The sequence below is a fragment of the Felis catus genome, chromosome D4, assembly GCF_018350175.1.
Source record: "Felis catus isolate Fca126 chromosome D4, F.catus_Fca126_mat1.0, whole genome shotgun sequence".
NCBI lineage: Eukaryota > Metazoa > Chordata > Mammalia > Carnivora > Felidae > Felis > Felis catus.
In genome coordinates this window covers 6,287,704-6,312,561 of record NC_058380.1, presented here as the reverse complement: position 1 = coordinate 6,312,561, position 24,858 = coordinate 6,287,704, and the positions used below count along the sequence as shown (strand labels likewise).

Sequence of the window (24,858 nt, the reverse complement as noted above, 5' to 3'; positions counted from 1 at the left end):
AATGATTATAAGAGGACATCAAACCAAAGGAAAATACGTGTAGGTAAATAACATGAAATGAGAGATAAGGTGAGTCCTCAAAAATTCATGCTTCAAATACTATTGAATTGCTAGAGATAGATCAAAATTGGCTTCAAGGACACTGGTAGGTCTAACCGGTTCAACTCCTCAGCAGGATGCTTCAAAACCTGCTTCTCCTCATCTTCCACTAGTTCCGTGTGCCCCTAATTCCCCCTGGGAAAACATGTCCCTCCCCCCTTCCTGTGTCTATTGCTCTATCCCCAGACTTTTGCAATTACAGAGAGAATCATCCATTCCAATGCAGAATTCAGAATAATGTGGCCACGACTGGCATGAGTTCAAGTCCCTCTACCTAGCCCAGATTCCAGCTGTTTTGAATTTTACCTACCTCATAGGGTCCTTGGAGAGTTTAACTGGGATAATGTGTGTCAAGGAGATAGAATCAGGTTTTAGAGCCACTCACCCCTGTTCCTCTCCTTGGACCCCTGGTCCAAGTCCTTGACCAGGTGAGCTCTACGCACAAGAACCAATAGCCAAATGGGAAATGAACTCCATTTGTTAAATTAGTAACTGGATGAGCACATGACTTTCTCCCTTCCCCTCTCGGTACTTTAAGGCTTCTCTGGTGATTTACACTGGAGAACATGACTTAGAATAAGGGCCTCTTTTTTCCTGCACCCCCATCCTAACTTAGAGTCCATGTTTGCCGAACAGACCCTAAAATTACTCATCTATCCAGCCTCATGGATGATAAAGTCCATCCCACCCACCCAGTCACAAGCAGAAGCTGGAATACTGTGAGCCAGGAAGATTTCAGAGTTTTTTGAGGCAGGCAGGTCAGTAGGCCCAACTGAGTATGCTTTACTACATGGAGACAAGAACTTCAAGAGAGGCCCACAGACAGTGAACCACGCTTCCAGATGAGGTCACTCACCGCAGTGAACAGTGACCCCGTGAGCGTCTTTGGCTATAACTAATCAAATTAGCAACTCACAACACAGAGACACAAAGGGAAGTACTCAAGGGGCAAAACTGTGGAGAGGGGCCTGAACATTCCTCCCCCTTCCCCAGTACGTGAAATCACACAGCGTGAAGCTTATTAGCACCTAGAAAGCACTTACTACCTCATACACATTTGATGTTTTCCACAGGGCCGTCCTCATGATTTTAATGTAAAATTGCTTTTCAGCATGGGTGTGCCTGTTGATACTCCTCCCAACAGTAAGAAAAAAATGGTTTCATCACACCTGAGCCACAAACACAAAGATTGTATCAAAATTCTGTTTCTTAAAAATTTCCTAGCTAATGGAAGTTAGTACTCATTTCCACTTCCCTTCACCAAAAACCCAACAGATTACTTTCCATACTCCCTGGTATCTGCATATGTTGTTAATATGTCTTTATTTTGGGCTATCATCTAAGATAACAATTTGTCCTTGTGTCTTATTGCTTTCGATGTCATTTGTATGCATTTTAGATCTCAGTTTTTTAGAGGGTAGGGAGCCACTTTGGATTAATTCACTCAGCATACACTATACATAGGTGTGTGTGTGTGTGTGTGTGTGTGTGTGTGTGTGTGTGTTGTACAGGATAAGTAAGTAATATAACTAATTCTTAACTCTTTATAGGTAGAATCTAGGTCTTTATTTTTTTCTCCTCCTAATTTCATAGAGAAGGGAGGAAATGGGGAAGTGGGAAGAAAGTTTTCTTCTGAAAAGATGTTGGAAGAAGCACCAAGTAAAACAAGAATGTGGGGGTTATCTAGTGATTTCATTTAACCACCTTCTGTCTTTTCTCCAGTCCCCGGTTGTAAGATAATTTACAGGAATACAGGAAGCCACAGAGTGTGATAGTGGAAAGCACTGTTGAGACTTGGAATCAAACTTCCAATGTGCAGATGTTGGCTCCAGCAATTATTAAAGCCTTGTGACTCTGGGCAAAATACTCAACCTCACTCGCTTCAGTTACCTCCAACAAAAATTGGGAATACCAACAACACCATTTTTGTTATATTATAAAAATGAAATCCTTCGATGTCAGTAGCATGATATCTGGGACACAGGAAATGTTTACAAAATTAAAAGCATAATTACTTAATATTGATAATGATAATTTTAGCCATTTCACATGGCAGTGAGTACGGAGATCTCTAGGAATCAGAAAAGAAAAACTTACTTCTTTTTCTTTTTGTATTATCCAGCTTCCTACAAGAAAATAAACACTCATATCCTTAAGATCCCAGGGGTAGATGAGGTACAGCTCACCTGCCAGGCTGAAGGTTATCCCCTGGCAGAAGTGTCCTGGCCAAACATCAGCGTCCCTGCCAACACCAGCCACACCAAGACCTCTGAAGGCCTCTACCGGGTCACCAGTGTTCTGCGACTAAAGCCACACCCCGGCAGAAATGTGAGCTGTGTGTTCTGGAATGCTAACGTGAAAGAACTTACTTCAGCCGTCATAGACCCTCATGGTAAGAGCAGCCCACCCTTCCCGAATCCAGTAGTCAGGAAGTAGATGGCATACTCAGAATGAGTAATTGGAGGATAACGTAATAAAAAGTCTATTTGTGGAGGTGTGGTCAGGATCTAGAGAAGCGAGTAAGGTTATTGCCAGACCCTGGGGCTTCAACAGTCAGAGGAGTGACTGCTACTGTTGGGGTGGTTCCCGGATGGAAGCCAGGGAAACAAATACCCCAACCTCACACTCCCCCCAGCCTCCAGGCTCCTGCCTGTGCCTCTCATCCGCGCATCCAGCTGCGAGTCAGAGAACAAGGGAGTCCCACTGATGTGTTTCAAAAAGGCCAACCTCTCAGAGCTCAGAACCCAGTGTTGAAGTGCAGAGGGTGAATCTGAAGAGGAAACAGATAATAGCCAGCATGAAAGCTAATCACTGTAATTCGGGCACGGTGCCTAGAGAGTCAGCAGAATAAATGTGACTCTGCTGGCTCTGCTGACACTCAGGTGGGTGTGGGGTTTTCAAGGAAAGCTGGCCTTTTGTAAAATCTTTCAGAGCCTTTGCTGATGGCTCTGTGCCCCATACTTCAGAACTTCATACACCAGGGAAATTTCAAACAATTTGGGAGTCTGTTTTATTTTGTAGTTGCTGGGTAAGAACATCCATTTGCCAAATAAGAGCAACTCTACACCTAGTATCAAAATTCTTCCCTAAGAGACGGGTCACCTTCTCACCAAGCTCATCATAAGGTTCCTCTTGCCCCATCTAACAAACTGCTGCAAACTTTGTGGGCTTGAGACAACATGAATTTATTAGCTTACACCTTTGAAAATCAGAAATCCCAAATGGGCTTCCCTGGGCTTTAGTCAAAGTGGCGACAGGATTGCAGAGGCTCTAAGGGAGAATTATATTCTTGTTTTTTCTAGCTTCTGCATTCCTTGGCTCATGGTCCTTCTTCCACCTTCCAAGCCACCAGCTGCATCCCTCAGACGTCTGCTTCTGTCATCACATCTTTCTTTAATTCTCCTGCCTCCCTCTTCCACCTTGTAGGGACCCTTGTAATTGCATTAGACGCCTTCCCCCAACCTGATAATTCAGGTTAATTTTCCCATTTCAAGGTCCTTAATGTAATCACATCCGCAAAATCCCTTTTTGCCTGTGGGGTAACACGTTCGCTGGTTTCAGATATTGGAACATGGACATCTTTGAGGGAGCCATTATTCTGCTACCGTACCAGCAAAGGATATAATCTCCGAATAAAGGGCAGTCCCTAGCACTGCTTAAATTTGACATAATTTATAGAAACTTTAATATTGTCATTATATTCCACTTTTTGCCCTTTTTCTTAGTTAGACAAAACAGAGCCTCCGATAGGAGCTCGTGTGGCATGCCAGTATTTAGGTGGTGGCCTCAGGGAGCAGGGATGGGAGGCCTAGGAGATTCAGACCAGAAGCAAGAATTGAAGTTGTTGCTATCAGCAAAACGGGAGCTCAAATACCCAAAGACCACCTGGGAAGTGTACAGACAGCCTCCCACGATGCTCACTCAAAGCACTTCAGGTGGAGGTCATCTCCTTTCACCCCTGTTGGTTGACAGCAGTCTGCAGGACTGTGCACTCCATGCTGGGATCTATGCATGCATGTGGGCTGAGTGAGTTCCCCCCAGCACCTGTAGTGTCAAGTAATCCCAGGGCAAAAAGCAAAGTACCCATTTGAGGTGAATGAAGCAAGTCAAAGGTCACCAGACTTCTCCCGAGCTGTGGCTGAAGTTAGAGGTGAAGCCAAGAGGAAGTGAGACAGCACTGCAGCAGTCTGTCCCTTGCCCTATAAGCCCCGTGACTAAGCCTTCAGGCTGGGAGGCAGCCATGAAGCCATATGGTATCTCTTCACAAGATTTCATACGCAAGAGTTCATAGAACAAGCTACAGTTCTGGCTGCTGAAGTGGATGCCAAGCCATAACCGATCATTGTCCTCTCTCTCATCCCCACACATTCTAGATCTCCCTCACTCAGCACTTCAGATGGAGCAGAGGAGTGAGGGCAGGGAGTGGGCTGGTGACACTCGCTTTCAACCCTGAGGGCACTGAGCCCTTGGTTGCCTTGCCCGGAACAGACTGACTTGCTGCAGTTGCCTTTTCTTTGTTATTACTGAACGTGGAAGTACAAAAATCAGAGAATCCATGGATCCCCGAGTTCCAGACCTAACCTTCTGTGCCTGCATTAGGTAGCAGCTCTCACGTTCTTCATGGTAATCAAGACTAATCGCTCTGTCAGTAGAGAAATTCTTTTCTCTGCCTGCTGGTCCACCCATGGGTAGAACTCAAGCTATGAATTTAGATGCAGTAGAGCATATCCCTTGATGGAAGCATTTGCCACTAGGAAGCTGGACCTTTAATCCAGTAGAGCCTAAATTTGTGCGGATAAGAAGGAAAAATCCCACATGTGGGTCACTGAACATAACAGTGAGAAGGACCAAGCTTCAGCATTGAGGAAACCCTGGCACAGAAGCAGCATGTGCTTGAGGTGAGACTATCAGGGGGAAGTGAATCAGAGCCTGACTGGAACCATCCATCATTCAGACACATTCAGCCCTGGCTGAAATCAGGGCTGGGACAGACAGGATAGAAGCTGGGGCATCAAAGATATCTGCTCTATCTCAAATTAATTTATATTTCATCATGAACTGGCAGGACTGAGGACTTTGAAGTGACTCAATCCCCATCTCATCATTAATTTCCCAGGATTTTCTTCAGGAGGAAAAAACTCTCCCTGATATAATTTTCAGGGCCGGACAGCCGCCTTCTCATTGCCACCCCCTCTACCAACCCCCCCCCAATCTATCCACACTTTACTACCCAATTCCAACACTAAGGTTAGCCCAGCTTCTCTCTAACTGAATGGATTTGAGAAAGTGAGACAGTAAAGAGAGATGTCATGCTAAGAATCTTGGTAGAAATGAAGACATTAGAAACACCTCATTTTTAGGGTCAACTTTGAGGAAAAATAGTGAATTAGGCAAGCTGGTCTTTAACGTTCTCTACCTCTCTTTTTATCACAGTGCAGATCGTGAGACTTGACACCTTATGAAAATTGAGATACAATTAATTCATACTAGGGCTTTAGAGGCTTAAATACTAGCAGTCACAGAGGAATTTATTTTTCTTGGAATTGTTGAGTAACTGTCCTTTGCTGTGTGGAATTTCCTGCCTGGTTAAGTGTAGGCCAGTACTTTGGATGGAATGTGGTTTTCCAGAAGGATCAGGGAAATAGGGGCCTGGGTAAGATGAACTTGGAGATAACTGGAATCTAGCCTTTGCACCACCGATTACATCAGTGTTTTTTTTCTTTGCGGTGGAGAAGTAGGAAGGGCACACTGACCATTCCTCTGGAGACTTTGAACCAGTGATAAATTATGAATGAATGAAGGTGGTTCTTCTTTCCATGGAAGTCAGTGTAGCTGAATGAATAGTCAACAATCACAGGAGAGGCCCGTGGGGTCTGCATCAGCTCAGGATCTTCTAGGATATCACTCATAAATGTAACTGGCAAGGGCACGGAGAGATTTTCATGCAGTTAGAGACTTTCAGCCTACATTTACCTATTCTTCCCAGAATTATATTCATGCTACTACCTCCTGACATGGTTCCTGGGCTCTGGTCAGCTCTCCTTCCTCACCAGTGCTCTCTGAGATTTCTGGCACCTCTCCCACCCCCATGATTTCTCTGCTCAGGCAGTTTCTTCCACAGAAAACATAATTACTCACCCTCTTCACTGCCTTGAAGTCTGCCCTCTCTCCAGGGCAGCTTAGATAATCCCAGGGCACAAGGGGTCCTTCCCTTATCTCTTCTTCTAAGACTGATTACCTGTACCATGACTTGGTTTGCCTGTGACTATACTTGTCTTTTATCTTTCATTGTATTTTAATTGTTCACATGGGTCTTCTTTGTGGCAAAAGCTAAAACAGTATGCCCATACTAAGCTAAAACACACTGCCCATACTAAGTGCTCAATTAATGTCAGATTAGTGGGTTGGAGGATTGGCCTTGATAAAACAGTCCCATTATCCCAGCCAACAGACTGTGTGGACCACCAGATCAGAGCAGTCAAGTGACTCCCTGGTTTGTAGCACTAATATCAGCAACAAATAACCAGTCACACATCCTCCCACGGTTCCTGGCATTTTAAGCTGCTTTATGACTGTCCTTTTTCTGGTCATTCTCATCAGTTGAGTTGCTCATTGCTGGTTCTGTGACCCATCACAAACTTCTCTAGAAGTCAGTGAATAAAGCAAATAGAGCAATGAGAGTCTGGTGGTGGGAGGTGCCCCAGTGTTTGTAGGATGGATGACTGAACATCCTAACTTGATCAGAAACAAAAGGGCAATGAGTCCATTTTCCTTTTGAAACAGGGTTTCCTCTGCTCAGCCCATTGTTGCATTTCATGAGGAAATATAATGGGATTGGAACACAGGAAATAACTATAAAAACATTTTTATGGGGCCGGAAGTGAAGCCATCCAAGGAGACCTGGAGGGGATTCTCTGGCAGTACTCAAGAGCATGGGCTCAGAAATCAAACAGACTTGATATTTAAATCCTCTCTCTGCCACTAGTAGCTTTCAGAACATGAACATATGACTGAGTCATCCTAGAACTTGGTCTCACATTTGTAGAATAAGAATAATGACAGATACCTTAGAGGGTGATGGTGAGGATTAAATGGAATATGCCTGCTAAGTCCTTAGCACTCAGAAAGTATGGAAACGGGGGGGGGGGGGGGCAGGGGGATATAGTGCCTCTACCAAGAAGCATGGCTTCCTTGAATGCATGGGACTGTGGGGAGGATGAAACCTAGTTTTCCCATTGTATCATCATATCATTGTTAAGTAACATGTAATTATTATAAAATAATTTATAAGAATATGTATTAGAATAAAGGCTAAGCTGCTACAACAGAGAGACCTCAAAATGTGACTCAAACAGGATAGAAGTCTATTTCTCTCTTAGGTAATTCAGAACAGGTAAGTATCTATATTCCATAAAGTTATTCAGTGATCCAGGTTCTTTCCATCTTGTTGCTTGCCGTTCTCTAAAATGTTTTCTCTGTTGAATTTTCAAAGCTGGGTCACTGCCACATCAAAAAGGAAAGAGTCAGAAAGGAAAGTCAGAAAGGAAAAAGAATGGTGGAAGACTTATCCAATGTTTTAAGGCCAAGGCTCAGAAGACCCATGACTTGAACTAAGTTTACATGGCTGGCCCACATCTAACTGCAGGGGAGGCTCCAAAATGTAGTCTTGAGAAGCCATGTGTCCAGCTAATGACCTCATACTCGGGGAAAAGAGAGAATGGATTTCAGGGGTAAGCATCAGTCTCCCACAAGGTAAATAAGGACAGGGAGGATCGGGCTAGGTAGACTAGGTAGACAGTGATTAACTCGGCCCAACAAATCCTTTTTGACCTCTTTCATGTAGCTGGCACTTGGCTCTATAGGGGATTCAGAGATGACTGAGGTGAAGTCTTTGTTCTCCAAATACTTACAGTCTAAGCAGACTGATGTTCATTGTTAGAAAGTCTTGAGGGATGAGTAGAGCTTCTGTATGCAGAAGGGACTGTGAAGGAACCTTCAGAGGACAAGGGTTTGTAAAGAGTCACTGAGGTAAGGACTTCTCCTGTTGTGGGGACACTGAAGGTCTCAGGGCCCCTTGACTTACAGTGCTACTGCAGTGGTACTTAATAAGCACTTCCTAAAAGTAAAAGAGCTGTTGTAATTAGTACAAGCTATCCAATGTGTGCCTGAGCCAGGCTTCTGAATCCTTTCTTCCTTAATGTTCACCACACTGATTTCAATAAAGACAAATATCTGCGGGGATGGGGATTTGATTAAACCAATCTGGGCTTGCAATCCTGGCTTTGCCACTTATTTGGCATTGATAACCTCAGATAGATTTTTTAGCATTTCTGAGCCTTACTTCCTGAACTCTAAAATGAGGGGCTCAGATTAGATGATGTCCAATCCCTTCTCAACTAAAACAATCTGTGATTCTCAGATGGCACTGAGATGGGGGAGAGGGAAGGCAGTTGGCAGGATTGAGCCTTTCCTCCTGAGCACTCTTGCCAGGTTTCTCCTGGACCACAGTGTTATGTTTATTCTGCAGTAGTTACTCCATGGGGCAAAATTCAGGCTTTTGGAAAGGGCACAGCTTACCTTGGGTATGCTTCTTTCTCCCCATTGTGAAGCCCCCTCCAGTTCTTCCTCACTGTCAGTCTGGAACCCTTATTCTAACTTCTAGATACTCAGAACTCTCCTTTACAAGGCCTTCCCCTGTCTCCAAAATTGCTTTTCTCACCCGCCTCTCCAGTAAACTCACCTTTTCCTCAGTGCCAGTCCTCAGTGATTAGCTGAGACAAGGAAAAGGACACGCTGTAGTAATTCACACTAAGGTATGAATGTCTGGATTTTGTATGTTAACACTATCTACAATATTATACTTTTTTCCCCAAAAGGATCCCTGTTAACCCTTGAAATTGATTGACTAGTGGTATAGATTCTAAACACTGTGAATGCTTGACAGTGGAGGGGGAATACATGTTTGGGTTGAGAGACCATCCTACTGGAAAGAAAGAGATGATGATAGATAGATAGATAGATAGATAGATAGATAGATAGATAGATAGATAGACAGACGCAGTAGATGGATGAGAATGATGAAAACCATAGAATCTGGAACCAGACAGCCTGGATTATATCTCAGCTCTGTCTCTTACAGTGCAACTTTGGAAACATTTCCCAGACACTCTGGACCTCCCTTTCTTCACTGGTAAAATGAGGGTCATAGCAAAGCCTGCCACATAGGATGGTCGTGAGAAGTAGATGAACTAGTACCTGCAGGATACACAGAACAGTACCTGGTTATAACCTCCTCAGATGGTCAACTTGTTGGTCTATCTCTAAGTTCCCATGTAATGGGATTTTGGTGTTTTTTTTGTTTTTTTTTTTCATCCAGGTGACCTAGAACCCAAGATCCCTTCAAATTGGCTGCTTCCTGTTTTCATCCCTTCCTTCATCATTGCTTTGATTTTCATAGCTACGATGACAGCCCTAAGGAAACAGCTCTTCCAAAAGCTTTATTTTAGAAAGGGTAAGTGAGTTTTATTCATGGTAACCAAGTGGACTGGGTGTCTGCAATGTGGGGTTCTGCTTGGCCCCAGGAGTCTACAGCTCCCTAGTTTCATACCAATCTCCTCAGGGCTTATGAATCCCTTTGGGCTCATCCTGATGATTTTTTCCCCAGAAGAAAATGGCCCTAGTCTTCTTCAGTGAGCTGAAATCCTCATACGGAATATTTTTAAAGGAATGTTTTGTTCCTATGCTGAAATAGTTTGCTTTGTTCTTTGAGCCAAGAAGAGTCATTAGCCTCATGAGATCAGTGTCATTTTGGTAATGCAGACAACTATGTGGTCAGAGTTCACGGGCAGGAGGATGCCAAGATCACTTCTGAGGATTCCTTCAGTTCTCTCCCCCTCTTTCCACATTCTGGGCGTCAGCTGGGCTAAGCCCTCCCCAACCCCTAGGAATCTGAATCCCTTGGTTGGTAACGAAAGAAGAGAAGTGTGTGAGGCCATTTGCGGGCAGGAAAACCACCTGTTTTGATGACTCCCTAATGTCTTTCAGTGGCTCCCCTGGAGTCCCTCCTCAGCCTATCCTATTCTCACCCACCTACTCCTGTCATGTAACCTTTGAACCCTGGCCAGAATATCTTCAGACTTGTCTTCTGGTTTACTAAACTGCTCCTTTGTCAGCACCCAGTAAGTTCCTCCCAAGGTCTACACGTGGCCTTGTTTATAGAAAAGGAAATGACATCTGGGAATAATCCAACAGGAATTGGGGGTGGCCATTATTTGAGAATTGGGAGGCTTTTTGGTGTTTGTTATGCTACATTTACAGTCTAACCTCTGTATTCTCATCTGTCTCAAAATACTATCATGCTCTATTTGTCCACTGCCCTATGTATGCGTTAACTTGGGTGCTAACCACAAAACTCTCTACTATAGAACCCAAGGAACTATTTTCAAAAGAAAGGGGAGTGGAGGTTGAGGAAGAAGGAAGAAGGAAGAAGGGAGGAAGGAGAAGAGGAAGAAGAGAAAAAGAAAAAGAGAAAGAAATGATAGAAATGGAGAGGAAGGGCATTTCACCATAAAGGAGGAATTATAGTGTCTTCTCTGACAGAACTTTAAACAGAATCACTTCTTTTTTTCTTTAAACATTTTATTTGGGGAAGGGGGAGCAGAGAGAGAGAGAGAGAGAGTTAATTTCAAGCAAGCTCCCCCTTAGCACAGAGCCTGACAGGAGTCTTGATCCCACGACCCTGGGATCATAACCTGAGCCAAAATCAAGAGTCAGATGCTTGACTGACTGAGCTGCCCAGATACCCCAAACAGAATCACTTCCACAAATCTATGACCTCAGAGAGCCATGACAGATGCCCCTCATTAGAATTTAATCTTCTGTCTTTCTTCTTTCACCTCCCCCATACACACCCCTCAGGAACAGGTCTATACCAAAGTTCTAGGCCTGCGACCTGAGAACTTAGTCACCTGAGAAATGAGCAACAGAGTTTTCTGTCCTTACCCTGTCTGGGAGAATGAAATGGGGTCACACTGAAAGGTAGAGCAGAAAAAAGTCTTTCCCTTATCCTTCACCCCAGTCTCAAGAGTGAGTGAGGCTATCAGTAGTTCCACACTAGGTGCAAGGCTTGGGTACCGACTGTGGTGGGAGACATTTGTTGCTAATAAGAGTTGAGAGAGTAAATTTGCAAATGGTTCCTTATTTGTTTGTAATGAGCCAGAGTGAAATCATGACTGCCTGTATAATACAACGCCATACCCAAACTCACATGCGCTGGGATCTGCTTTCCTTCATGGGAGGCACATGGACACACACGCACACACATCTATGTGCCTTGCATGTGTCATGAAAGAAGGTTGAGAATGGCTGACCCTGTAAATAGAGCTTTAAACCAGAGTCAGAAGGCTAGGTTGGGACCTGAAGCTGCCATTTATTGGCTCTATGATCTTGTACGAATTACCTAACTTCCTTGAGATGGCTTTTTCTATCTGTAAAATGGGAAGCGACATGAGAATGAGCGTTTTACCGCTTATTGACCCAACCTCACTGCCACTACTGAGGTTCACCTGGACTGGAACAGAACCCTCCCAACTTGTCTCCCTGCACCCATTTTTGCCACCTGCAGTATGGGTCTATTTTCGCTTCTAGCCAGAACAGGCTTTCACATTCTCAAGTCTACACGTCTCCATGATCAGACCTCGCCCATGGCTTCCCACTGCTCCCTAGGCGAAGTCCCAACATGCCCTGAGTGGTGTGGCTCACAATTCTGGCTTTTTCCTGAGACACCATCACCCTCGTTCTCTAAGCTCTAGCCATGTGAGGGTCCTAAGTCCTCAGTGCCTCCCCACCCCTTCAGATCTGAGTTTTCTCATGTAGCACGCGGTCCTCTTAAAGTATTTTCTTCTCCCTGTCCACCTGACTTGGTGTCATCCCTTAAAACTTGGTGAAGCTACTACTTCTTCAAGCTTCTCCAGATTCTGCCCCCCTCACCACACCCATTACAGGACATCCCCTTGTGAGATGCTTCCGGTACCTACTTCTCCTTCCAGCACCCTCAGCACACAGTTATACGTCTAGGACCTGTTTCAATACCTTGGGCCACAAACTCAATTGCGTCCCTTTTAATTTTCCAACTAATTCCTCAAGCACCCACCTGCCTGTCTTAGACATCCAATGTCTCCCCCTTACAGCATGGACTTCCCCACCTCCAACATACTGTCACAAGGCCAACTTAGCCCACAGGGCTGCTGCTTCCAAACAGACAGGGAGGCTCCTGGGGAGCCAGGGCGGTTCCCCTGAGGGCCCTGGTTTTGAGCTCTTTTTATTCCCTCTGGGGGTCTCCATCGACCGTGCAAAGGCAGCCTTGCTGGTCCAGATCCCCACAAAGACCAGAGTGACCCAAGCTGACACTTTCCTGGCCCCCCTCATGTGTGCTTCCGTGGTTCCCGAAGCAGGACCCTCAAGGGCTGATGAGGCAGAAGGGGCTTCCCGCTTTCCCCAGAGCTGTGCCCAGCCAGCTTCTTCTGGCCGAGGTCTTTATGTTGAGTCTGGGATGCCAGTCCTAACTCCCTTCTCTTGAGTTCCTCTTCAAGCCATTGCTGTCCTGAACTTCTCAGTCTATCAGAGAGAGTCAAGTAAAGGGGTGGCTCTCTTAGTCCCTCTCTGCCCAGAAAGCTCATTGGCTCCTAAACGGACTTGCCCATCTATGACTCAGCGACCAGCTCTGCACACCACGCTGTACAGGGAGGGCAGCTGTGGCCAGTCCACAGAAGGTTCTGTTTACCATCTCTACCTGAGAGGAGCCCTCAACAGTGCGGGGCTCCAGGTGACTCACTGTGTTCTAGAGAAGGAGCTGGCAACTTCTGTTGCAAAAGTAATGTAAAGTTCTGCCTCATCTGTTGGTCTTTAAGTTTCATGACTGCGGGGGCTGTGTTTCTCTTATTTACCAATAAATGCCCAGTGTCTGAAACTTTGCCTGGCACATGTAGATAGATGTTCAATAAAATTTTACACATTGAACCTACTATACGCAGGTATCCATGCTAACTTGCTCTGTATAATATAATAGCCGTATGTGGTTATTCAAATTTAAATTAAATAAAAATTCAATTCCTTGGTCATGTTTTAAGTGCTCAATATTGTTAGTGGTCAATAGCCATGTGGGGCTAGAGGCTATTGGACAGAGCAGATATGCAATATTTCCCTCTTTGCAGACAGCAAAATATGTCCCTCTTTGGACAGCACTGGGCTAGACCCTTTACAAACTTCTTTTCAGTTAATTTTACAAAAACTTCTTGAGGCAAGGAGTAGTGTCTACACTGCACATGAAGAAACTGAAGCTTCAAAAGTATTCTTAAAGTCAAATAGCTGGGGTTTGAACATAAGTCTGTCTGATGCTGTATGGCCTTCTTGTTGCAAAATAATAAAAACTGACTCAATCTGGATAGTATTATGTTGGGCAATGGAAGGAGAGAGTCTCAACCCAAAATAATTGAATGGCTTGATCATTGGCTGTGCCAATGGCAAAGTCAAGAACAGAATCCAGGAGGAAGCACCAGCTATAAAGAGACCAGATCTCTAGAACAGGCCTGCAGCTCATAAGAATAATATTTCTCAAACTTTCTGTTATAAGGAACCATTTGTGTTTACATTTCCAATATGTTAGCATCAATGCTTTTGCAATATATACTAAAACTTAATTACTAAAAAGTAAAATAAAAAGAACAAAGACATACAACCATAAGCCCAGTTTTTACTGGATTCAATAAACCTCTGACATGTCAATAAATATGATCCGAAAAAAACACAGTAAAAGGATTACTATAGAAGTTGCTAAGTGTTATACTAAATCTCGGTAATTGTCCCATTGTGGGCTGGTAACAAATAGTTCGCCCATCAGCCCCAGCCCATGGACTCTGCACTTTGAATGGCACTGCCCTAAAAGACTGAGCTGGAACTTTACGGGGATTTAAACCAAAGACCAAATATGTTGTCTGATGGTTAAGGAGGGTCTACAGGATGGCAGCACTTTCTCAAGCGTTAGAGAGGACCGGACTGAAACTCCATCATTCATGGGCAATTTCTATGGGTTAACTCTTAGGCTCCTTTCAAATGTAACTCCTCTTCGGGGAGACTTCAGTGCTGGATAAAGGCCCTCAAAGTCCAGGCCAAGGGTGGTATTGTCATGAGGCGGTTGCTAAAAATCTAGTGTACAGAGCAAAAGCAGAATTAGGGATGCACAGGGTTTAGAAACCCGGGCATCAAGCTCTAGAAGGAAATCAGAGCTGGGACAGGGAACACGTGACATCAAGGGTTGAAAAAGAGGTGAAACCAGGGAAACAGTGGTGAACAACATCCTGTTATGTGAACTTGTGCTTCTGCCCCGAGTTCCTCTGGAACAATATCGGTCATGTACACCTTAGTATAAATCAATTGATCAGCCCTTTTGCTTCATGTAGGGCAGACCAGAAGGGAGTGACAGTCAAGAGCAAAGCAGAACAGGGAAAGAGAATTCTGAAGCCAGACGTTTCCTGGGGCTGAATACCCAAATTAAGAGTCCCTCAGCCTTTGAGTGCCTGGTGACCAGGGGCTGAGAAAAGAATGGAAAGTAGAGCTACTATTTTGTTCATGGTTTTTGCCTAAGGGTACAGTTTTCCCTTATCTGTTGTTCAGCCTGATGTCTCAAGCCACAGTAGGCATTTGGCCTCTACATGTGATTTATTTGGATTAACTTTTCATTCTGCCATCTGTTAGCCTATAAACAGAACACTTTTCTCAGTAATCTTATCCTGTCCCTGGGATTTCTCTTTTTCAGACACAACCAAAAGATCGGTCACCACAGTAAGGAGGGAAGTGAACAGAGCTGTAAGTAGTCGTGACTTACCTTATCTCTTTCACGTCTTTTCTTCTCCTAGCTTAAATTAAGAAATAAGCCCTGTTCTCGGAATGCACAAAAGGGCAACAGAATAGTTTCAGCCTGCACAGAATCTTCCTGTTCAGTGGCATTTCTGCCCGTTGGTACTGTGACCTTAGGTTGTTCCACACCTCTCTTGGAGGAAAAAAAAGGTGTCTGCTGTGCTGCCACAGAATAGTTGTGTACTCTTTGGTCTGTCTGTATTCCTATGCATTACCGGGAATCTGCACAGGACATCAGGGCCCACATGCTTAGAAACACGTTTAACACTTAACAGCAAGGGAAGATACTCAAATCTGAACCAATCAACAACTCATGTTTTTGCAACTGTTGTTAAGTACATCGTTGGGGGCTGTGAGTCAAAGTTGGGGGAATAGAAGTCTCTTCATGAGGCTGACAGGCTTGGAGCTGGAATTTGTGGGAAAGGATATGATATGGAGGTCAGGAGAATTGGGGTTGCTAAAAATCATTCAGCCTGGTTGGATGAAATGCTTAGACCCTGGGGAAGTGGTGTTTTGGGGACCAGACCTGGGTCCTCTTGCACAATGGGTATTTCTAGCTTTCTTAGGAAAACCACCTTTCCTTTTGAAATCTGGGGATCACATGGTGTGACGCACGAGCTCATGAGTTTGCCAAAATCATAGGCAACTCATAGAAATTTGTAAATAACTTTGCTATCAGCTACTTGAAATATTCAGAACTGGTCATTTTATTTATTTATTTATTTTTCAATGTTTTTATTTATTTTTGGGACAGAGAGAGACAGAGCGTGAACGGGGGAGGGGCAGAGAGAGAGGGAGACACAGAATCGGAAACAGGCTCCAGGCTCCGAGCCATCAGCCCAGAGCCTGACGCGGGGCTCGAACTCACGGACTGCGAGATCGCGAGATCGTGACCTGGCTGAAGTCGGACGCTTAACCAACTGCGCCACCCAGGCGCCCCAGAACTGGTCATTTTAGAGTTCTGTTGAATGTGTCTGTAAAATTCCAGAGGCGCCAACTGTGAAAACAACTCTAAAAAACCTTCAACACCAGGGTCAGTGCCTGGCAGCTCAGAAGCACAAAATATGACTGACAGGAATGACATTGGGCCCTGCTCCCTCCTACCACATCCCTGAAAGCCATTCGTGAAAGCACATCCCATTACTGCAATATTCATCCCTGGGCACAGAACAAGGAACAAAGGCAGTTTAGGTCTGGACTATACTTAAGGTCTAGTTGTGCTGAATTGCTCTGAATCAACAATGAGATATTCTTAACTCAGAAAGGTTTCAGATTATTACTGGCAGTCCTAACTGAAACATCTGTTTCTTGAGAAACAAAACTCCTATAGTCCGATAGACTGGGATACTTGGTCTACATGTGGGTTTCCACGGGAGAGACCTCAGTATTTGTGCTTCATGAGCTCTGAGTCTTTGTATAAGCGTCTCCTTCAACTGCTCAGCATAAGGAAGAAAGAGAAAAAGGGTGTCTGCTGTAGAGCCACAGAACAGTTGGTTTGAGAGCAGAGGTGGTAAGGTAAACTCAGATGCCCAGACGGCCAGGCAAGTATTGAAATGAGAAAGAAGGGCACACTATAACCAGATAGGGGATGGTGACCAACTGGAGGGCATATTCCTGTGAATTTAGCACTAGGCTAACATTGTTGGAGAAGATGAAATCCAGGTTTTTCTATAAAGTGTCCTAGTTATTAAATGCTTGCTGGAAGTATTTCAAATACCAAACAAACCAAATAAAATATGTCCATAGGCTAATTGAACCTATGAGGGACTAGTTGCAACCTGTCCCCTAGAGAGAAAGTATTGTCAGAAAAGGGGTTAGAATCTGAGTAATGAAGGCAAAACCATGTATGTGAGGAATTGAGGGAGGCTCAAAGGCTTGCGGCCATTCTGCATGTCTCGTCCTATGGCCTGAGTAGCACATGGTTAATAGAGGGACTTTTTTGGATTAACAGGGTATCACAGCCATTTTTAAACAATACATCTCCTCGTAAGCAGAAAAACCTCATACTCTTTTTTAAATGGTAGGTGAAATTCAAAGTAAAGTAAATATCTTGGTCAAAAGTCAAATTAAAGAAATTAGACTGGAGTGCCTGGGTGGCTCAGTTGGTTAAACATCCAACTTATGGTCTCAGCTCAATGTTGACCTCAGGGTGGTGAGTTCAAGCCCTGCATTGGGCCCCATTCTGTGGGTGAAACCTACTTGGAAAACAAAAAACAACAAAAAGAGGAAAGATGGGAGGGAAGGAGGGAGGGAGGGAGGGAAGGAAGGAAGGAAGGAAGGAAGGAAGGAAGGAAGGAAGGAAGACGAATTCTCTTCTCTTTCCCCCCAACCAGTAACATATAGTCATCCATTGTGCCTTCTAACCTGGGGCGGGAGAGTCAAGGAGGTGAAAGAATGATGCTTCTCTTCTCTCTTCCTCACCCCTCCCTGGCACTTAAATATGTGGTGTGATGTAAAGAGGTCAGGACCATTTAGATATACATCAAAGAGGGCTCACACAGGAATGTTCCTGGTACTTTTATTTACGATAGCAACAAATCAGAAATACAGGGGAATAGGAAATATAAACAACTAAAATGAAAGCACAAAAAATAGATGTATTTTTGAGATGGATAAATCTGAAAAATATAATTTGGGGAGAAAAGATACACAGAAGAAAGATAGAGACAATGTGTGGGCAATTATAGAGTTTAAAAACTGCAAACAACCTCTATGTAGTGTTTATGGAAACAGTCATGTGAAGTGAAAGTACGAAAACAACCAAATTTAACCTCTTAAACTGGGTGGTGGGGATGCCGATGGTGACGATATTATTCTCCTAGTTTGTTGTATGCCTGAAATGTTAATTTTTATAAAGAAGAGGTCATGACTAGAATTCAAGAGATTTAGACTCCAGTTTTTCTGTGAGCTACACAATCTAAGGTAAGATCCACCAAGGGGCACTTGAATCTTCTCCAGAGAAACAGAACCACTGGGACACTGGCAAGTATGAAATCTATAGGGCAGACTTGGGGGCTGGAAGAAGTTCAGGTAGGAGTTGAAATTTGGAATCCAAAATCTGTAGAGTAGGTCAGTAGGCTGGGAACTCAGGTGAGATGTCTATGCTACAGTCTGAGGCAGAATTCCTTCTTCTCTGGGAAACCTCATTTGTTGCTCTTCAACTGATTGAATGAGACCCACCCACATTCTGAGAAGGCAATATGCTTTATTTTTTTTAATTAAAAAAAATTTTTTAACATTTATTCATATTTGAGAGAGACAGAGACAGAGCATGAGTGGGGGAGGGGCAGAGAGAGTGGGAGACACAGAATATGAAACAGGCTCCAGGCTCCCAGCTGTCAGCACAGAGCCTGATGTGGGGCTCAAACTCACAAACAGTGAGCACATGACCTGAACCGAAGCCAGACGCTTAACTGACTGAGCCACCCAGGCACCCTGAAATTTGCTTTATTTAAAGTCAACTGATGACAGGCATTCATCACATCTACAAAACGTCTTTACAGCAACATCTAGACTAACATTTGATCAAACAACAGGGTACGATAGTTTAACCAAATGGACACAGAAAACTAACCATCACATGCACCACCACATGAGGGAGGCAGTCTTGGCTGGAGTAAGTGAATTTGTCAGACCTTCCTGAGCCTCAAAAAATAGAAGTATGTGACTATTCTCTGGTCACAGAGTTGTCTGAGAGGCCAGGGCTCTGTCTAAAACCTGTTCATCCATGAACCTGCCACCCCAGTGCCTGCAGACTCACTATTTAGGGTTTTCTATTTATTTCACAGGGTTGTTTCTCCTCAGCTCACTGCCTCTTTCAACAAAAAAAGGACATGTGTGGTATCAGAATCCTGCACTTTATGTGTTTTGAAATAATGAATAGTTGAGTAAATCTGGAAGGGGAAAAACAACCCTGTCACCAAAAGTACTTGATAAAATTAAACTGAAGGGTTTGGAAATGACTTGTCTGTCTTACTATCCATTTGTCTGTGCTTCTTATAGTTTATTCTGCAATAAATATAAAAATTGACTGATTTTGACCTAATTTATCTTACTACTAAAAGATGAATCTTGCTTAATTTTAATTGTGTTGGCCAGCTCAAAAATAAATAATACAACTTTTACAACTAAAAAAAATTTTTTTAATGTTTAATTTTATTTTGAGAGACAGAGACAGAGCGTGAGCAGGGGAGGGGCAGAGAGAGAGACACACACAGAATACAAAGCAGGTTCCAGGCTCTGAGCTGTCAGCATAGAGCCTGATGTGGGGCTCGAACCCACGAACTGTGAGATCATGACCTGAGCCTAAGTCAGATGCTCAATCGATTGAGCCACCCGGGTGCCCCTAGAACTTTTTAAAAATTACTGGGGCGCCTGGGTGGCGCAGTCGGTTAAGCGTCCGACTTCAGCCAGGTCACGATCTCGCGGTCCCTGAGTTCGAGCCCTGCGTCAGGCTCTGGGCTGATGGCTCAGAGCCTGGAGCCTGTTTCCGATTCTGTGTCTCTCTCTCTCTCTCTGCCCCTCCCCCGTTCATGCTCTGTCTCTCTATGTCCCAAAAATAAATAAACATTGAAAAAAAAATTTTTTTTTTAAATTACATATTTTTTTTCTGAGCAAAAATGAAAAAAAAATCCATTGCACACAGATTACCGTGGTTAATATTTAATAGTGCTGTAATTTCTAATGTTTTTCTGTATTTAAATTTTATAAAATTAAATTATAGTATATATAGCTTGATATAGTTTTCTTTAACTTAATTTTATGTCATTAGTATTACCCATGTGCTAAAAATATAATTAATGGCTTTGATATTTTATTGTATATGTGGATTAGGACTTACCTAATTCTCTGTTGCTCTACCTTTAGTATCTACCTCAGAGTTGTTTTATGTCTTTGTTATTTAAATAGTGTCACAATTAGGGGCACCTGGGTGGCTCAGTAAGTTGGGAGTCTGACCCTTGATTTTAGTTCCAGTCATGATCTCATGATTCATGAGTTCGAGCCTTGTGTGGGGCTCTGTGCTGCTTGGGATTCTCTCTCTCTCCCTCTCTCCCCTCCCCTACTCTCTCTCTTTGTTTCTCAAAACAAACAAGCTTACAATAAATAAATAAGTGAGTAAACAAATAAATATCATCACAATTAATAATCTTATACACATATCTTCATGTGCAGCTCCGATTATTACCATAAGGTAAAATCTAAGATGTAAAATTACTGAAGTAAAGCTATAGACATTTTTAAGGCTCTCAGAATATATTGCTGAATTGCCCTCTAAAAAGGTGTACCAACTCATACTAGCAATATATGAAAGATGTAGTTTCATCGTTGTGTTTGTTCCAATGCTGGGTATTATCGTTTTTAAATTTTGCTAATTTAGAAATTGAAAACTGTACGTCATCATTACTTTAATTTGCATTTTCGAGTTATTAGTGAGATAAAACATTTGCACAATTTTACAGGTTTTATCTTCTTTTGGGAACTATGTATCTTTTGTTCATCTTTTTAGTTATGTCTTCACTTACAGTTAATAGTAACCCATTACCTGCTATCTATTTTATAAACTTGCCCTTGATTTGTTACTTACTGCTAAGCTGCTTTTTCTTATATGAAGAAAACAGTATTGGGTATAGTAAAATTGGGCTCACAGGACCAGGTCATAAACATAAATGTCCTATATGTCACATATTTATCAAAAGAAAATAAATGTATTAATTATAACAGTTATGCTAGATAAAAAGCTTACAGGCAATAGGATCCACGGTTCCCAGAGGACCAAGTTATACATCTCTAAGAAGCAGGTGCAGTGCCTTCTTCCTTTAAGAGCCCATCACATCCTGGGATGCATTGTAGTTTCAGTAGGCACCTATGAAATGCTGGCCAACCAACGTTAACATTCTATTATCCACTAACATATATCAACTCCTTTTTAAGGAGTAGGTGAACTGTAGCCAGGGGGCCAAATTGCCTCCTGTTTTTGTAAGCAAAATACTATTGAAGCACAGCCATGCTCACTGTTTCCGTATCATTCCCAATGTTCACACTCTTGCCCCCCGCCTCTGATGGCAGAGTTGAGTAACTGCCTCAAAGCCTATATTGCCCATAAAGTCTAAATACTTTACAACCTGGCCCTACAGAAGATGTTTGGTGCCCCAGAAGTTCTCCATGGCTCTGTGCCTTCTCTCACAGTGAATGTACTTGGTCTTGTGCTAAATACTCTAACGCTACCCCCAACTCCTATCTCAGCTCCATAAAGTCTGACTGAGGACAGAGCCCCTCTGGGAAGAGCTTGGTCCAGGCAGCTCAGAGCTCTCGATCTCCCACCTCTATCCTCTGCCATCCCAGCTCTGCCTCACCCCCAAACCACCCACGTGGGGACAGTCAAGTTCTAGGCTGTCCAGGAGTCATCCTGACCCTCCTGTTCTTAGTCACATCACCTCGGTAGCTAGAGTCCTGGGACTTGCCCTGAGCATATTTGTCACACATATTTCTGACAAGACTTTGATACAGATAAACAGTCTCCCTTCCCACTTAAGAAGGGATGGGCTTGGCGGTTTTGCTTCACTGACCAGAGATTGAAGCGAGACCTGATTAATGTGAGAATGCCCAGCAGAATTCAGAAGCTCAGGCATCAGCCGCACAGGGCTTGATTTTCCACTCCATAGCTCTGCCTTGAACTTTTTAGGCAACTCTGGGAAAGGTGTTGCCTATTCTTATTCTTGTGGAAATCCAGACTTCTCAGCCTCCCCAGATGGGCTTTCAAGGCCTTAACTTTATTACAGGATCAAAAGACTCAGATCAAACTAAATGTGGCCAAAGAGCTCGTTACCATCCTTCTCCATGGTGGATGTGGTGGTCATTAGTGTTATTTCACATATTTCCTGGATCTCTTGCTTTTGTGTGATGTAATAGGATTGCACTTCTCTGCCCTTAATTTGTAGTTAGGTGTGGTCATGTGATTTGTTTTGGTCAACTAAATATAAGCTTAAATGATGTGTGACTTCTGGGTAGAAGATGTAAGGCCTAGCTTGTGCTTTGCTGTATTCTTTTTCCATCTGGTGTGGCAACTAGCAACATTTGGGGTAGTGTTGCTACATCAGCATGGGTCTCTGAGTAACTACAAATAATGGTCAGCCCCTTGCTGACCCTCAGTGGACAAGGAAGATTTGTTTACTATTTGATTTAAATAATAGAGATTTGGGGGTTGTTTGTTACTGCAGCATAATCAAGTCTATCCTGACTGATTCAACAGGGAAATCCTGGAACCTCAACTCAATACACTATATATTGTCACTTACAGTTCTGCTTCAGAGGAGTGATAATATGGGGAAAGGCTTTCTATATAACAAAAATAAAAGAAGAGTAAGATATAAAAATACACTTACTATATCATTAATGCTTTATTTAAAAAATGTTTTTAATATACCGTCACACCCTTCTCCCAAAGAAGTGAAGAAAAATATTTAAATGCCCATAATCATTATATTCTGGAAACTTGTATTGTTTTCTTCTTTTATATTTTCTGAGTTTTCTTTGTACTTGAATACATTTTAAAATGTTCCAATGTTGGGGCAGCCTGGGTGGTTCAGTCAGTTAGGTGTCCGACTCTTGATTTTGGCTCAGGTCATGATCTTGTGGTCGTGGGATCAAGCCCTGCATTGGGCTCTGCCTTCAGCACAGAGCCTGCTTGGGATTCTCTCTCTCCATCTCTTTCTGCCCCTCTTCTGCTCACGGGCACGTGCCTTCTCTCTTACTCTCTCTCTCAAAATAAATAGACATTAAAATAAGAAAAATAAAAAAATAAAATGTCCCAATGTATCACTTTTAAGTACCCAGGGGTGCTTGTTAGATAAAGGATGATCTCTGTCTCTATCCTCACCTCTCTCTGTATATATCACCTCTTTGTATCCTATATAACAAATGCATATACAGAACTCTCCATGGGGTCCTTGTCAACTTTAGGGAGAGGAATGCTATACCCTGTTTCAAGGACACATACCAATGTCTTAGTTGCTTTTCAGAGCTTCTTAACCTAGTGAGCCTACAAGGAGTGGATCCATACTCCAAGGACATAAGAGATCAGGCTTGGGACCATGGCTTCTTGATCTCATGCAGGCCACCGAGCTATCAACCAGAATAGCTTCAGGAGTGGATTCTGATCCCATAGATCTCTATCATGTTTCCTTTTAAAAAGAAGTTATCCTAGTCATCATGACACGGTTTGTTAGAGATTACAAACCATGTAACCCGACTTCCTCATTTTACAAATGGCAAGATTTGGACTAAGGGATGTTACATAACTTTCTTGAGTGAAATAATAACAGAAAAATAAAAGGTCTTGTGATTCCCAGTATAGTGCTACTCGTTAATTCATTCACTCTGAAATACGCACTAAGTGTCTATTTGCAAGACTCTGTCAGGTAGGCTGTGTGGAGGTCGTAAGGGTGAATGAGGCACAACATTAGTATTCCAAGATTCTTACAATCAAGAGTTGGAGATAAGGTACTCAAAACACTGTTTTCATTGGTATAATTTGGGCTAAAATGAAAAGAGGCCAGATTTCTATATACCGCCCAGCAGTTGATCAAATCTGTGTTTGTTTTGTTTTGCCTGAGTCTCTTGTCTTCCCCTTAGGAACTTCCACCTAAGAACTGACCATAGCCTCCACATGCCGCCATGGTGCAGGTGCCTTCTCTGTGCAGTGGTTTCCAATCTTTTCTTTCTTTTCTTCCCATCATAACCCTTTCATAAAGGAAACATTAGACAGAACACCTATACATACTGAGTGGGGAAACTTGGGTCCTCCTCCTCTGGGTCTCCTTTACTGTCACTACTATGCACACACTTCTGTCGTGAATGCATGGGGCTTTTCCCCACCCGGAAGTTCTCTGGGATACCAGCTTGGTGTCCTATGATTTAACTCAAGACTGACCCTATGTCGCTGGGGATGGCATGAGATCCCACCCGTTAAGGGCTCAGTCCCACAAGACTGCCCTCCCCACCCTCCACCCCCCACTTCAGACGCCAACGGCCAGCCCAGGCTGTCACCTCTGCTTCTGACCAATCAGCTATAAATAATCTGAGGTTCCCACCATCCCCTCCTCGGGTTCGGTGAATTTCATAGAGCAGTTCCCAGAAGCAAGGAAAACAGTTTACTTACTGTTTACCAACTTACAATAATGGGTTATAAACAATACAGTGAACATCTGATAGAAGAAATGCATATGGCAAGATATGTGGGGGCGTCCACACTCTGTGTGTGTGCCACTCTCCCAGTACCAACTTGTGCTCCACAACAGAGAAGCCCCTGGAAGCCCTACTTCAGGGATTTTTATGGAGGCTTTATCACATAGGCGTGACCAATCATTAACCCCATCTTTAGCCCTCCTCCCCTCTCTGGAGAATGGGGTTGGGGTGAGGGGTGGGACTGAAAATTCCAAGCTTCTCACCATAGCTTAGTCTTCTTGGTGACCTGTCCCCATCCAGGAGCTCATCAAGATTCACTTCATTACAACAAAAGACACTGCTGTCATCCAGGAAATTTCAAGGGATTTAGGAACTCTGTCAGGAAGTGAAGTCAAAGACCGAATATTATGACAAAGATGTTCCCAATGCTCTCATCATTTAGGAAATTACAAGTGCTTTAGGAGTTCTGTGCCAGGAGCCCCGGGCAGAGACCGGTATATATATATATATATATATATATATATATATATATATATATATATATTTTTTTTTTTTTTTTTCAATTATCTCACAAAAGCATGTTAAAACAGTGGTGAAACCAGACTGAGGGGTATATACACCCTGCCTTTGGTCCCTGCAAAGGCCTCTAAGGTACATTGGGCT

The 24,858-nt window shown here is 43.3% G+C and overlaps 1 protein-coding gene across 9 annotated transcripts in view; it reads left to right on the top strand.

Moving 5' to 3' along the window:
• Nucleotides 1-24,858, top strand: part of PDCD1LG2 (programmed cell death 1 ligand 2) — a 111,637-nt gene that overhangs the window by 38,794 nt on the left and 47,985 nt on the right. For 7 of the 9 annotated variants that reach the window (XM_045042446.1, XM_023242193.2, XM_045042448.1 and 4 more), the window contains 3 exon segments: nt 2,222-2,491; nt 9,476-9,610; nt 14,912-14,961. In XM_045042446.1, coding sequence (XP_044898381.1) covers nt 2,222-2,491; nt 9,476-9,610; nt 14,912-14,961 — 455 coding nt within the window. 9 annotated transcript variants of the gene reach the window in all.